This window comes from Macaca mulatta, chromosome 6, assembly GCF_049350105.2.
Source record: "Macaca mulatta isolate MMU2019108-1 chromosome 6, T2T-MMU8v2.0, whole genome shotgun sequence".
In the NCBI taxonomy this organism is placed as follows: Eukaryota; Metazoa; Chordata; class Mammalia; order Primates; family Cercopithecidae; genus Macaca; species Macaca mulatta.
In genome coordinates, this window is record NC_133411.1 from 104189940 (window position 1) to 104204628 (window position 14689).

At 44.1% G+C, this 14689-nt stretch overlaps 1 protein-coding gene across 2 annotated transcripts in view; it reads left to right on the forward strand.

The window, feature by feature from the left end:
* The window catches only part of LOC144341477 (SH3 domain and tetratricopeptide repeat-containing protein 1-like), a 52065-nt gene that overhangs the window by 12979 nt on the left and 24397 nt on the right, over nt 1–14689 (forward strand). For both annotated transcript variants that reach the window (XM_078005032.1, XM_078005031.1), the window contains exons 3-4: nt 13066–13115; nt 13249–13366. In XM_078005032.1, the coding sequence (XP_077861158.1) occupies nt 13089–13115; nt 13249–13366 (145 nt within the window). In that variant the 5' untranslated portion in view covers nt 13066–13088. The remainder of the gene's footprint in view (nt 1–13065; nt 13116–13248; nt 13367–14689) is intronic.

Below are 14689 nucleotides of genomic sequence, written 5' to 3' on the forward strand. Positions count from 1 at the left end.
GGGGCCAAAATTAGGGTGGCTGTCAGTTTTGAGTCAAGTCCTGGCCACGGACAGAATCGTGGTTTAGTTTCTGGGTTGTGGAGAGAGAGCAGTCTGGCTTCCTGTCTCATGTGCTAGCCTGGCTGGCCTCCTAGCTGTTTACTGTAGATAGGGGATTGGTTTCCTGGGTGGGCAGCTACAGGTTGTGGTCTGAGTTCTGTCTTTATACATATGATCAGGCATGTTCTGTTTGTATATTCAGTCCCTCATTTTTCTTGTCAGTAAAAATATCAAATGACAAATTGGATACATTGGGAACTTTTTAGATGTCTGTGTCCCCTGGAGGAAGTTTTCACGTTCACATTTAATCAGAATGAATATAAACAATTGGGCCATTTATCTTGAAGTTGTAAAATAGGAAATCTTCAACAATACTACCTCAGCGCCATTTCCTGTCTGTCCATCGTTAGGGAATGTGTTTTTATCCCCCGCCGGCTCATCGTCCACCAGTTTGTGGTTGATCCACTTCTCTATACGTCTTGTCTTGTGTGCATCTCATTGTTTGCTAGTGTTAGCTTTCCCCTTCGTCAGTGTAGTTTATTTGTGTAGCCTCTGTTGGTAGGAAGTTATTTGTGGAATTTGTGAATGGAAGGGACCTTGGAGGTCTGCTAGGTCAGCCCAGTGATTTTCAAGATAAACAGAAATACAGGGAAATGTTCCAGCTTCTTTGGTGGCAAAACCAGGAATAGAAAGCAGTGTTCTTTGTGCCACAATGTCATTGGAAGACAACTCAAGGTGGGCCTAAAATGCAGAGTAACTAACTTTCATTTATCTCTGCTTCTGACTCTTGTTATCAGACATTTTAAATTGACCTTAATGTGTTCGCAGAAATATGAAAAGTTCTGACTTGTTTACATATAAGGTACTTCTTTGCCTACTCATTTGGTTGTTTTTTTCAACAGGATTGAAAAGACATTGTTATAAACTGAATGTTAATGTCCCCTCCAGATTCTTGTACTGGAACCCTAACTGCCAGTGTGATGGTATTAGGGGATAGGACCTTTGAGAGGTGATTAGGGTTAGATGAGGTCATGAGCGTGGGCCCTGGTCTGACAGGATTAGTGCCCTTAGAAGTAGAGAAACCAGGCCGGGTGTGGTGGCTCACACCTGTAATCCCAGCACTGCCTAGCTAATTTTTAAATTTTTTGTAAGGTCAGAGTCTTGCTGTGTTGTCCAGAGTGGTTTCAAACTCCTGGCCTCAAGCAGTCCTCTCACCTCAGCCTCTCAAAGCACTGGATTACAGGCGTGAGCCACACGCCCAGCCCAGTGATTTTTTGTTGTTAAGATCAAGGACGGGTTCCCTGGCTTGGCATTCAAGGCTCATGATCTGGGCGTGATATGCAAGTTGGGTTTCAGTGTTTCCATTCCCGCCATCAGCCTTGCATTCCAACTTGTTGCCTAAGCGCTGTTCTGAAGCCCAGCCTGAGAGCTGCATTTAGAATTTATACCTTCTCATCTCTTCATCTTCTTTGCCTATGTTCTTATCTCCATCTGGGACATCGTCTTCACCTGTGTTCTTATTTCCGTCTGGGACATCGTCTTTGCCTATGTACTTATCTCCATCTGGGACATCGTCTTCACCTGTGTTCTTATTTCCGTCTGGGACATCGTCTTCGCCTATGTTCTTATCTCCATCTGGGACATCATCTCCACACTTCTGCCTCTTTAAATCTTCTCCATCCTTCAAGACTTGAAATACTCACTTCCTTTACATGATCCCCGCTCTGACATCCAAGCTAGAATTAATCTTTCTTCCTTTGAACTCTGATAGTGATTAATGTTTTTCATCCTTTAATTATGCAGCAGTCCTGTGTGTTAGATATTATTATTTCCCCAGTTTTTCATAGTTACTCTGAAAATATTTACTGTAGTCATATATTTTGAGTATGTAATATGAGCGACATTCAAAAGGTCCTGGAGAGTGAAAGGCAGTCCTACTCCCATCACTGCTCTGTGACCACTGTTGCCAGTTTTGTTTGTTTGTTTGCTTGTTTGTTTTTCCAAGATGGAGTCTTGCTCTGTCACCAGGCTGGCGTGATCTCAGCTCACTGCAACCTCCACCTCCTGGGTTCAAGCGATTCTCCTGCCTCAACCTCCTGAGTGGCTGGGACTACAGGCGCGCGCCACTATGCCCAGATTATTTTTGTATTTTTAGTAGAGACGGGGTTTCACCGTGTTGGCCAGGATGGTCTGGATATCTTGGCTTCTTGATCCACCTGCCTCAGCCTCTCAAGGTGCTGGGATTACATGTGTGAGCGACTGCACCCAGCCTATGTATCTTCTTTTTAAAACACAGATGTTGGCATAAGATAAACAGTGTTCTCCATCAGTTCCCCACTGGTAAATATTTAGGTTATTCCCAACCGTTTGGATTAATCAATGCTGAGTTGTACGTAATTCTTCCATATTTGCATCAATATGTTCATAGGATGCATTGCTAGAAATGGAATTGTGGGATTCAGGGTTCTGCACATTTTAAATGTTGATGGGTGTTGCTCGATTCCCTTCTGTTAGGGCCATACTGTTATCTCACTGTCAATGTGTAAGGGCGCCTATTTCTATTTCCTTGCCAACAGTTTGTTCTGACATCACACACACACATAAAAATAGCCCTTTGTTCCAAAAACATGGACATTTTACCTTTCTACTTAAAGTGTGAGCGCACTGACTGAAGCTCTGTGTTGCAGTGATATGTGCTGCTAGGATTGTGGCTCTGTTTTGAATTTGCTAGCCAGGCTATGGCTTTCCAGTCAGTTATTTTTTGCTTTCTTCATGTTGTTCCTGCCGTTGGGCTGGGGTAACCTGTGTGAATTTCCTTCTACTGCCCAGCCAGATTTCCTTTCCAGTGGATGGGCTTAGTGTCTCATATGGCAGTCCTGTTTCCTGGTGATCTGGGCTTAGTGTGTCATCCGGCAGCCCTGTTTCCTGGTGATCTGGGCTGAGTGGCTCCATGAGAAGTTGCACCCATCTTCTCCAGTAGTGCGTCTTTTCACAGCAAGCAAAACATTTTCACCACTTTTCTAGCGGTACAGGCACTAGCTCTTTTCTGGGCATCAGGAGACCTGGCTTTGTTCTGGTTCAAGCAACAGCTGGTGAGTTACCAAAGACAAGTCGCATCTGGCCCCTGGTCCTTTGCTTTATAAGTGAATCGCAGTCCGAGTGGGCATCACTGCCCTGGTCTCTATGCGGTGCTGAGTGTTGTGGGGATGATGGCTAAGTGTCAGGATGCATTTCCACTGCTAGGGGATTACAGGCCAGCCAAAGACACAGGAGGAAAGCTAACAGCCCTGGGCAGGTACACACAACGAGAGGAGTTTGAAAGGGTGGTTCCAAGTTCCTTGGTGTGATTGATTTGATCACAATAAACATTTTATCTCTAAGTCTTGGGCCATTGGACCAAGAGAAGAGAGAGCTGGTGTTGAGTTGTAGTGAGAGGTGTGTGGTTCGTGTGCCTGCTGAGCCTGGCTGGGACTCAATTCTATTGAGTCCCATTCCATTTTACCTTCTGTTTCCACCTTTTTCGTGCTCCTGCTTGTTTCTCCAGAAAAAAATGCAATAAATTGCTTTCAAAAACTTTACAAAAGCCATAGATGCTTATTGAAAATAGTTCAAATGATATGGAAGACAGAAAGATAGTGAGTGTTTTTCTGTTGTGTGTTTGGATGAATGTGTCTTTGGGGTAGTCACTATTAACACTGGGTGTATTTCCTTCCAGATCTTTTCCAGTGTACCTACAAATATATATGTACACTTTGTAAAAAACAAAATAGTACCTGATAAACATTGAGTTCCCCTACTCCCACTGCACAGTCTACATGGACATCCTTTCATGGTGATACGATGAGACCTGATCGACTCCTTTTGTTCGCTGGAGGGGCAGGTAATAATAGCTACAGATAACTCACCTTCAGTGGGCATTTACCATGTGACAGGGTCTGTGCTCCGGGCAGGCTACATGAAGTGGGTCTTAAGGCTTTTTACAACAATGCTATGGGTGAACACAGTAATTGTTAACATTTTGCAAATGATAGAATTGCAGTAGAGAGAAGCAAAGCTGCTTGCTCAAACTCATGGCATGATTCCTGAGAGAGAGAGAACACTTTTAAAACAATTGTTGCTATAATCAGGTGATTTATGATCATTTCAAGAAATAGTGCATTCAGCGAATACATTTCAGGGTCTGGTACAGTCTGGGAGCTGGTCCTGAAAATGCACTGGGCTAGAGGTAAGGGAGCGGTCCATTGGCCCTGGACCGCTAGTGCAAGGAGGGAGGTCCCGGGGAGAGGGGGTATGGAGAGGAGGTCTCTGAACAAACCTTGCAACATCCATTTCTGCTGAGTCTGGTCCGAGGTCTGGGTCTTGACATGTACACTTTTCAGAGATACTTGGTTTTGATTTTTATCATGGCTCACCTGAGCAGCCATGGTTTCAAACTGCCTGGAGATGTGGTCTGGAAGGCCAGTGCTATGCCCATCCTTCCCGCTCCTGCAGGAGGGGAGTCATCCTGGACTAGAGGGCTTTGCCTGTAATCAGCTATCTCATAATAAGTGGATTTGATGCTGGTTTCGCTAGGTCAGGAAATTTCCCATTTGGAAGGAAAACTGATACTTGTTTTTGGGTTTTGCTGAGGAGTCACAGGGTTTAGAGCAGGGACTGGAGGTTTGTTGAGACACACGTGAGTGCACTCAAACATCTTCCATGAAACGTGGAAATAAAGACAGTGTTCCAGAGAGGTCCCTGGCTTTGGGATATACATATTTCAGTAACAGAATGGCACTGGATGTCTGCTGAATTTTTTTCATGCTATTTTGGCAAATTTTATTTGGGTGTGTGTCTCCTTTACAGACGGTATGACATCAGTTTTTGCCACCAAGTATTTACAGCCATTGGTCCCTCCTATGTGGGTCACTTTTGTGCCGTGGTTTCTTTGGGTAAATTGTAGGTCTCCTACCCAAAGCACATTGCCCATTTCAAGGTGCTCCTGGTTTCTGAACACCTGTGGCAGTGCCTTCCCTGTAGGTGAATCCAGCGGAGAAAGTACCCCTCCCCAGGAGGTGGGGACTGGTGATTGCCTGAGTGAGGAGGCCGGGGATGAGCCCTGGACTAGAATTTGGGACTGGCTGCTTTTTCCTTCCCCTCCTCTCCCTCCTATTTTGCCACCACCCCCACTTTTTAAAAATTTCTTATTAAAAATTAAGCAATTATTTTGGTTTCCTTTATTCGCTATTCCTTTCTAATCGCATGCAGAGTGAGCCTAGGACAGTGGAAAGGAAAGTTGTACTTAGCTTCAGATGATCCTACCAGTCCCGCATTGAGGGGCTTCCGCCAGGCAGCATCGTCAAGTGGCGTTGAGGTTCTCCTTTCAGTCCTCAGCGTTAACCAGCAGAGGCAGGTGGTACTTATTCCTGGTTAATGTTGAGGAAGTTGAGCTCAAAGTGGCTAAGGGAACTTCCCAAAGTCACATAGGAAGTAGCAGAGTAGAACCAAACACAGATTGTCTCTGAATCAGGCAGGTCGTCCGATTCCAAAATGGGCTCTTAATTTTTGGAGGTCAAAAAGCTGAACAGACACAGATATTTCTTTTTTTTTTTTTTTTTTTTTTTCTTTTTGAGCTAGGGTTTTGCTCTGCTGCCTAGGCTGGTCTAGGCTCAAGCTGTCCTCCTGCCTTAGCGTTCTGAGTGCTGGGCTTACAGGTTTGTGTCACCACACCCAACCGAACAGACATTTCTTGAAAGAAGACATACAAATGGCCAAAAAATATGTGAAAAAAATGTTCAGTATCACTTACAATCAGAGAAATGCAAATCAAAACCGCAGTGAGGTATCATCTCACCGATTAGGATGGGTATTATCAAAAAGACAAAAAATAACAAGTGCTGGCAAGGATATGGAGACAAGGGAGCTCTTACAGGGTGTAGGGGGGTGTAAACTAGAGCAGCTGGCTGGGCGCGGGGTGCACGCGGACATCCCAGCACTTTGGGAGGCCGAGATGGGCAGATCACCTGATGTCAGGAGTTTGAAACCAGCTTGGCCAACATGGTGAAACCCCGTCTCTACTAAAAACACAAAAATTATCTGGGCATGGTGGATCACACCTGTAATCCCAGCACTGTTGGGCGACTGAGGTGGGCGGATCACTTGAGGCCAGGAGTTCAAGACCAGCCTGGCCAACGTGGTGAAACCGCATCTCTACTAAAAAATACAAAAATTTGCCAGGTGCAGTGGCAGGCGCCTGTAATGCCCGCTACTCAGGAGGCCGAGGCATGAGAACCACTGGAACCCGGGAAGCGGATGCTACAGTGAGCGAGCCGAGATTGCACCACTATACTCCAGCTTGGGCAACAGTGAGACTCTGTCTCAAAGAGAAAAATGAAAAAGAGTAAGAGTAAGCTAGGGCACCCACTATGGCAAACAGTATGGAAGTCCCTCAGAAAACTGCAAATGAAATTACAGTGTGATCCAGCAGTCCCACTACAGTGTAGATACCCAAAGAAAAGGAAATCAGTGTTGGAGGGGCATCCACACCTCTGTGTTTCCTGCAGCACTGTTCACCATAGCCAAGGTATGGAATCAGCCTCGGTGTCCAACAGCAGATGATGGATAGAGAAAATGTGGTCTTTATACACAGTGGAGTACTAGTCAGCCATAACACAGGATGAAGTCCTGTTATTCTCAACAATGTGGATGGAACTGGAAGATATTATGTGAAATAAGCCAGGGACAGAAAGTTACACAGCATATATTCTCTTATGTGGAAGGCAAAAGGAGTGGATCTCATGGAAGTTGAAAGTAGACAGAGGATCCTAGAGCGTTGGAAGGGTGGGGGAAGAGGGAGATAGGGAGAAATTTGTTAAAGGATGCAAAATTATAGCTGGATAGGAGTAAGTTCTAGTGTTTTATAACATAGGACGACTATAGTTAACAAGAATATATAGTTTCAGGCTGGGCACCATGGCTCATGTATGTAATCCTAGCACTTTGGGAGGCTGAGGTGGGTGGATCACCTGAAGTCAGGAGTTTGAGAGCAGCCTGGCCAATGTGGTGAAACCCCATCTCTACTAAAAATACAAAAATTAGCCGGGCATAGTGGTGGGTTCCTGTAACCCCAGCTACCAGGGAGGCCGAGGCAGGAGAATAGCTTGAACCTGGGAAGCAGATGTTGCAGTAAGCTGAGATCACACCACTGCACTCCAGCCTGGGCAACAGAGCAAGACTTTGTCTCACACACAAAAAAAAAGAATATATAGTTCCAGATAATTGGAGGAAGGGTATTGAACGTTACCAACACAAAGAAATGATAAATGTTTGAGATGGTGGATATGCTAATTACGCTGATCACATAAATTACATGTAATATAACATCACTATGTGTACTCCATACATATGTAGAGTGCACAATTATGTGTCAATTTAAAAAGAAAAAGCTGAACTTAGATTGCAATGGCTAAGTAGCTAGCTTTTTCATATTTTTGATATAGACCCGGGGCATTTATTTTAAGTAAACTACCCTTGGCTTCAGGAAATGTTTAGTATTTGAATTTTAGCCTTGCATTTTATTATACAGAGAAGTAAAACTGTAGGCTTGCTTTAGATACAGTCACAGGGGTTTGCCGTGATGACTTTTTGTGTAATGAGGGGGAAATATACCTTAATTAATAGGCATACATGCTCATTTTTCTCCCTCGTACACATTTTTAGTTGTTGTCCAGGCATTGTGATACTTATGTAAACAGTATGTGATATCTTAGGTAGGAATCAGAATTTTAAGGTAAGAATACTTAGAGTTATATATTTTTCAAGCTTTCAAAGTGGACATTTTACATGTCTATTATATAACTGTAATTAAATTTTCAAAAAGACAATACCTGTCTCATATGGGTGATGCTCTAGCATGTTTTGTTTGTTTGTTTCTTTCTTTTCTTTTTTTTTTTTTTTTTTTTTTGTGTTCCACTTTCTCCCAGGCTGGAATGTAGTGGTGCAATCATGGCTCACTACAGCCTCAGCCTCATAGGCTCGAGAGATCCTCCCACCTCAGCCTCTCAAGTAGCTGGGACCACAGGTGTACAACACCATGCCCAGCTAATGTTTAAAATTTTTTGCAGAGACAGGGCCTCCCTCTGTTGCTCAGGCTGGTCTGGAATTCCTGGGTTCAAGTGATTCTCCTGCTTCATTCTCCCAAAGTGTTGTGATTACAGTCATGTGCCACTGCCTGGCCGCATATAAGTGGGATGATGACTTTAGCCTAGGAGTTCCACACCAGCCTGGGAACATGGCTCAAGACCCTGTCTCTACAAGAACTAAAAAAATTAACTGGTCGTGGTGGTACCTGCCTGTGGTCCCAGCTACTCCAGGAGGCTGAGGCAGGAGGATAACTTGAGCCCAGGAGTCAAAGCTGCAGTGAGCTCTGTTCTTGTCATTGCATTCCAGCCTGGGTGACAGAGTGAGACCTTGTCTCTTAAAAAATGTTAATGGCTACCTGATTATTCATAGGAAAAAAACCTGAACTCTGATCTAAACCTTATACCTCGTACAAAAATTAACTCAAAATGGATCATGGACTAAAATGTACAGTGCAAAATAAAGATGAAAAGAGGAGCTAGAGACTGGGAGAAACTATTTGCAAACCAGATGTCTGATAAAGGACTCATATCTATAATATATAAAGAACTATCAAAATTCAGCAGTGAAACCAAATCATCTACTTTGAAAATGAATAAAAGACCTGAAGAGGCATTTCAGATAACATATAAGCACAGGAAAAGATGTTCAACATCATGAGCCATCAGAAAAATGCACACTAAAGCCACATCACTATACACCTATCAGAATGCCTAAAATAAAAGGTAGTAACAAGACCAATGCTGGTGAGGATGCAAGGAAATGGGATCACTCACACTTGGCTGGTGGGAATGGAAGATGGTACAGCCATTCTGGAAAACAGCTGACAGTTTCTGAAAAAACTAAATGTGCAATTGCCATAGGATGCAGCAGTCACATTCATGGGCAGTTATCCCAGAGAAATGAAGACTTATGTTCACACAAAAGCCTTTATGTATCTGTTCATAGCAGCATTATTTATAAAGGCTAGAAACTGGAAACAGCCTGGAAACTGCTCAGCAGGTGAATGGTTAAACAAACTGGTGCACCCAGGCCCCAGATACCACTCTGCAGTAGTTAATGACATCGTTGTTCATCAGTCTTTCAAACTAGAAACCACTATCATGCTTAATCCCCTTTTTTCCATCCTGGGTCTGAGTGGACTTCATTTTGCATTTCTTTCCAATGCATTTTCCCTCTGTCCTTTCTGGTTGCGCCTCATGCCTCATTTGAACTATTGTAAGAGCCACTGAATTGTTTCTCTGCCTCATCATGGAATCCTTTCTACACTTGATGCCCCGCATTGTCATTGGAACAATCTTTCCAAAACATGAACAACCTAACTTAAAGGAATATCCCACGTAGCCTTCCAAATAAGTATAAGCTTTCTGTTAGAAGTTTTACTTCTTGTCTATAGGGAACCCCAGAACTCTAGAGAGACGGATTTGCTGTCTGCATTTTAAGATCAGGCAGAAATCCCTGGAGGGGCCCATGTGGAATATTGGCACAAATACTGGTTGTAGAATCAGAAGCCCTCATATCCTGGTTCTAACACCAGCTGGATGTTCTTGGGAAAGTTTTGGTTTCATAACCTCAGAAACTCCATTTCTTAAGAAATGGAGATGAGGAAGCTTACTGAAGGGATCACACAAGGCTGCTGGGAGGAGCGGATGAGGGGCTTGGTGAAAATGCTGTGTAATCCATGAAGCCCGTTATATGTGTGAGAAGTGGAGCTGTGTGAATAGCGGTTCTGGAATCACTGTATGAAAACGATGGAAAGCACATTCATATTTCTGCCTGATGATACCACTGGGCACCTGTGTTGTACATGCCTGCAACATGAGTGAGGCCCGGGTCAGTACGGCTCACAGTTTGGTTTTCATGCAGTTAGAAAGGCCCGAGAGGACCCTTCCCCCCTCCAGCTGTAGGAAGGAGGTGGCTGTCTCCTGCCTATATTTGGTGGAATTGTCTGTGGTTCCTTAGGGACAGGAATGCAGGGAGTGGGGGGGAGAAAGCCGGCCTGACTGCTCGCTAGTCAGCCTTCCCCCAGGGAGGAGTGGAGGGGTCATTTCGTGGTAACCTGCCACGTCTTTCTTAACCCATCTGCTCTTAGAAATGACCAGCATGACAAGTAAAAGACCCGTTAGAGACAGATGGGCTGTGTGTCCCCTGCGTTTATGGCTTTGTGGCCTCAGAGCTGTCAGGACTCGATAGCTTTCTGGGGAATGCTGGGTCAGCCAAGGGGCTGAAAATAGTGAGAGGAAGAAAATTCCCCCTCGCTGCTCTGCTCTGGGAGTGGTTACTGAGGAGAGCAGCATGGAGAGCCCAGCCGTGGGGTCCCTCTCAAGCACGCCCTCACCGCAGTGGGAATGCAGGTCTCAACCTCCCTAGGCCTCCGTGATTTTCGTCTGTCACATACTCACCTCCAGCAGGGATGTCTATGGTGATGAGATGAGGGAGCATCATAGCAGATGTGGCACTTAGTAGGCTTGCGATGAGTGGACGCTGGCGTCAGTGGAACAGGAGACTGGGCGCTGCGTGTGGACGCACTCACGTGCTGGTGGCATGGGTGGACAGAGGAGAGAGGGACGCTCTGCCATTCTCCTTTTGGCCTGTCACCCCCGCTGTTTTGAACAGAATCCGTGAGTGTATTCTGTTGCCCCAGTCAACTTGGTAGGCTGATTGCTCAGTTTTCTGCTTCCACATTTGATTTCTTATGAATGGGAAAAGGAATACTTCAGTTACTTTTCTGGTTGATGGCATATATTCCTTGATATCACCTTAATGCTTTTTAATTTCTATGTATTTTGGATGCTGGAGCTTGCCTGACATCTGTGGTTTTATGCCTCACCCTCTCGCGTAACTGTTGGCCACACCAGGACCAGAGAGAAGTGACCAGACCGATTGGTAGCAGGGCTAGGACTGGAATTCCTCAGCCTTTTGGCACCCAGCAGGCTCTGTTTTCTGTATTGCACTGCTCTTCCCTATTTCGACCCCTGTTAGGACAGTGGATGTGAAATGTAGCTGGGCACTTTTGGGGGTGTGTTAGGAGTGTGGCAGATGCCTCAGACTGGCATTTTCCCCTGATTCTGAATTCTCATGGCTCAGAGTCAGTCTCTAGGCTACGGACCGGGAAGATACAGGAAGTTGTTTTGTGTGGCAAACTTTGCCTGGGCATTTTTTTCACCCGGCAATTTATTTGGTTTGGACTGGAATAAATCTCTGATATTGGTTTCTTTGCCAATATTATTAGGGAGTCGAGCCTGACTTGTTAACTTAGCCCGATTCGTAGTGCTTAGAATCTCAGTGAGTGTGTGTTGAACTGAGCGGAAGTGTGAGAACATCTTGGATAGTGGTTTGCAAACCTAGCTGCATCTGGGGGGCTGTGAAAAAAGCATGCGTGCTTACTCCAGACCAGTTGAAATAGAATCTGCAGGAATGGAGCCTGGACAGCTATAGTGCTGTTAAAAACTGATATACCATAAAGGTTGAGATCCACTGATCCACAGTGAATTGGAGTCCTGGATCATAGACATGCCTTATGCTTTCACCAGCTTAGAATGGTTCTTGTGCTTTAGAACTGTGAAAAAAAGTGTTATGCAAACAAATGTGGAAATAGCCTAAATGCCACCTCCTGTTACTACCTGCCATGAAGTATATTTACCAGTTATTCACTCTATTCTGATCTCTACCCGTTCCACCTTTTCTTCATGGAACAATGATTTGACAGTTGGTTATGCAGAACCAGAGTAAGTGTAGTTTGATTGGCGGGAAACAATTTTGGGTATGAAGTACTCTTTAGGCATTTATTGAACTCTTGTTTGTACCACTGCTGTGCTGGACAGTTTATAAATATTCCTTCTTTAAACAAGGCCTATGGAGTCAGGCTGCCTGCGTCTTGCTAACTAGCTGTGTCATCTGGGGCAAGTTCTTAAGCTTATATAAACCTGACTTTCAGCTATGAAATGGGATGACAAGGAGTCATTATCATCTCACAGGATTGTGCAAATGTGTGTGTAAAGTGCTTAGTTTGGTGCCTAACACATAGTAACTACTCAGTAAAGTTATTATTACACCATCATCATCATATTTAAATGTAAATATTAAGAGCTAATAAATTTGTAAAGGTAGTATATACCCTTACGCCTTGAACCAAAGACTAGTTTAGTTTTAAGTGGTTGGGTTAATTTATCACTTAAATATTAGCCTCTTGAATACCTTGAATTTCAATTGAACGTAGCCAGAGGATTTCATAATTGGACTGTTGCCTCTGGAAGTTGGAGCTTTGTTTGGTTGGTTGGTTTCACTTCCTACACTAAGCATGTGGCTGTGTGCATCTTTATGGTGACTTCCGGTACTGGGGAATCAAAGCTTCATTCGCTTCTTTGGAGGAGATGATCTTATGCCATATGAAGCACTCAGACTTCGTTAACTATGTACCATCCAGACAAGACCAGGTGCTTCCCATGGCAGCCTGTCCTTTTCTTAGCTCTCTCATCAATCTAGCCTGTTCCTTCTATTCCTCTTTCTATTAGAACTCCTCTTCGAACAAGGAATGTTGTTTTGTCACTGCTAGGTCCCCAGCAATTAGTAATGCCTAGCACATACTAGGTGCCTCCTGAATGTTAATAGGTGATAATCTAGCAGAACACAAGATAAATCCGCAGGTTGAGATTTAAGCTGTGTGGTATGAACGCTGCATTGGCAAACTTATTGAATTAATTTTGTTAATACAAGTTTAACATGTCTTAGTAACTGACTTAGTTCAGTAATCATTTACTGAGTGTCTTCTAGGCCAGACATTTTTGTTAATACAAGTTTAACATGTCTCAGTAACTGACTCAGTTCAGTAATCATTTACTGAGTGTCTTCTAGGCCAGACATTGGGGACAGAAAGGTAATAATATATGATCCCTGCCTCATGCACAGGAAGTCTAGTGTGATGGACAGACATGTGCCAATGGCTGCCATGGAATATGGTGAGTATTAAGATAAAGGGGCACCCTGTGTGCCCTTGGAGCACAGAGCAGGGCTTGTGTTATGGGAACATGGGCTGCATGTGAAAACACAATTTAAATTAATTTTCTTTTTTCTTTTTTTTTTTTTGGACAGAGTCTTGCTTTGTCATCCAGGCTGGAGTACAGTGGTGTGATCTTGGCTCACTGCAACGTGCTCCCCCCAGGTTCAAGCGATTCTCGTGCTTCAGCCCCCCGAGTAGCTGGGATAACAGGTGTGCACCACCATGCCTGGTTAATTTTTGCATTTTTAGTAGAGATGGAGTTTCACCATGCTAGCCGTGCTGGTCTTGAACTCCTGACATCAGGTGATCCTCCCATCTCGGCCTTCCAAAGTTCTGGGATTATAGGCATGTATGTGTTCATCCTTTTAAATATCTGCGGGTAGCACTTAACTTTAAATGGGTACTAATTAAACTATTGAATGACTTTAGTATGGGTTGAATGACTTTGCTCGGTCCTCATTTTTAATTTCCTTCATTAGAGGAAAAAAAAAAAATGCAGGTTGAATATCCCTCATCCAAACTGCTTGGAATCAGAAGTGTCTCAGATTTTTTTGCATTTTTGGATTTTTGAATATTTGTATTGCACTTGCTGGTTGAGCATCCTGAATTCAAAAATCCAGAATCTGAGCTGCTCCAATGAACATTTCTTTGAGCGTCACGTCGGCACTCAAAAAGTTGTGGATTTCGGAGTTTCTGGTTAGGGAGACTCATCCTATATGGGTGCTGGATTGTCACAGGATTTCTGGACCAGAGGTTAAGTGACTAGGCTTTGGTTTCCGCTTTGTTCCTAAGCAGGCTGTTTTCTTCCATAATCTCAGCTTTAGATCCCCTGGTTGTCAAAGAAGGGGATGGGCCATTGATGTTTAAGGCCTCTGTTAGTTCTGACTTGGAGACACCTGGCTTCAGTTCACCTTCCTTAGGAGTGGACAAAGAATATGGGAATTTTGAAATTGTTAGTCAACATCTACAGGGTCATTGCAGCCTGGTTTTAGGTAAAGGCAATCTTTAGTGAGCCCAGGGAGAAGCACTGGTTTAGCTGTCAGCTGAGAGGGGTAAGCGGTCCTATTAAATTTTCTCTGTGTTAGTGAAAGCATTGTTAAGGGTCACAGCATTAGTGGAGCTCGCTGGAAAGAGGAGGGGAACTCACTGTTACAGGTTATATTGAATGTCTTTTCAGTCACTAAATGCTTTTTATGATATGTTTTTCAGGATTTCAGTGTTGTATGATTTCTCTGTATTAAGCACAGGAAATTAAACATCAGCAAAAAAGAATGCTCTTTCTTTATTTTTTTTTTCTTAGAGATGGAGTTTCGCTCTTGTCCCTCAGGCTGGAGTGCAGTGGCGTGATCTCAGCTCACTGCAACCTCGGCCTCCTGAGTTCAAGCGATTTTCCTGCCTCAGCCTCCCGAGTAGCTGGGATTACAGGTGCCCGCCAGCATGCCCGGCTAATTTTTGTATTTTTAGTACAGACGGGGCTTCGCCATATTGGCCAGGCTGTTCTTGATCTTCTGACCTCAGGTGATCCTCCTGCCT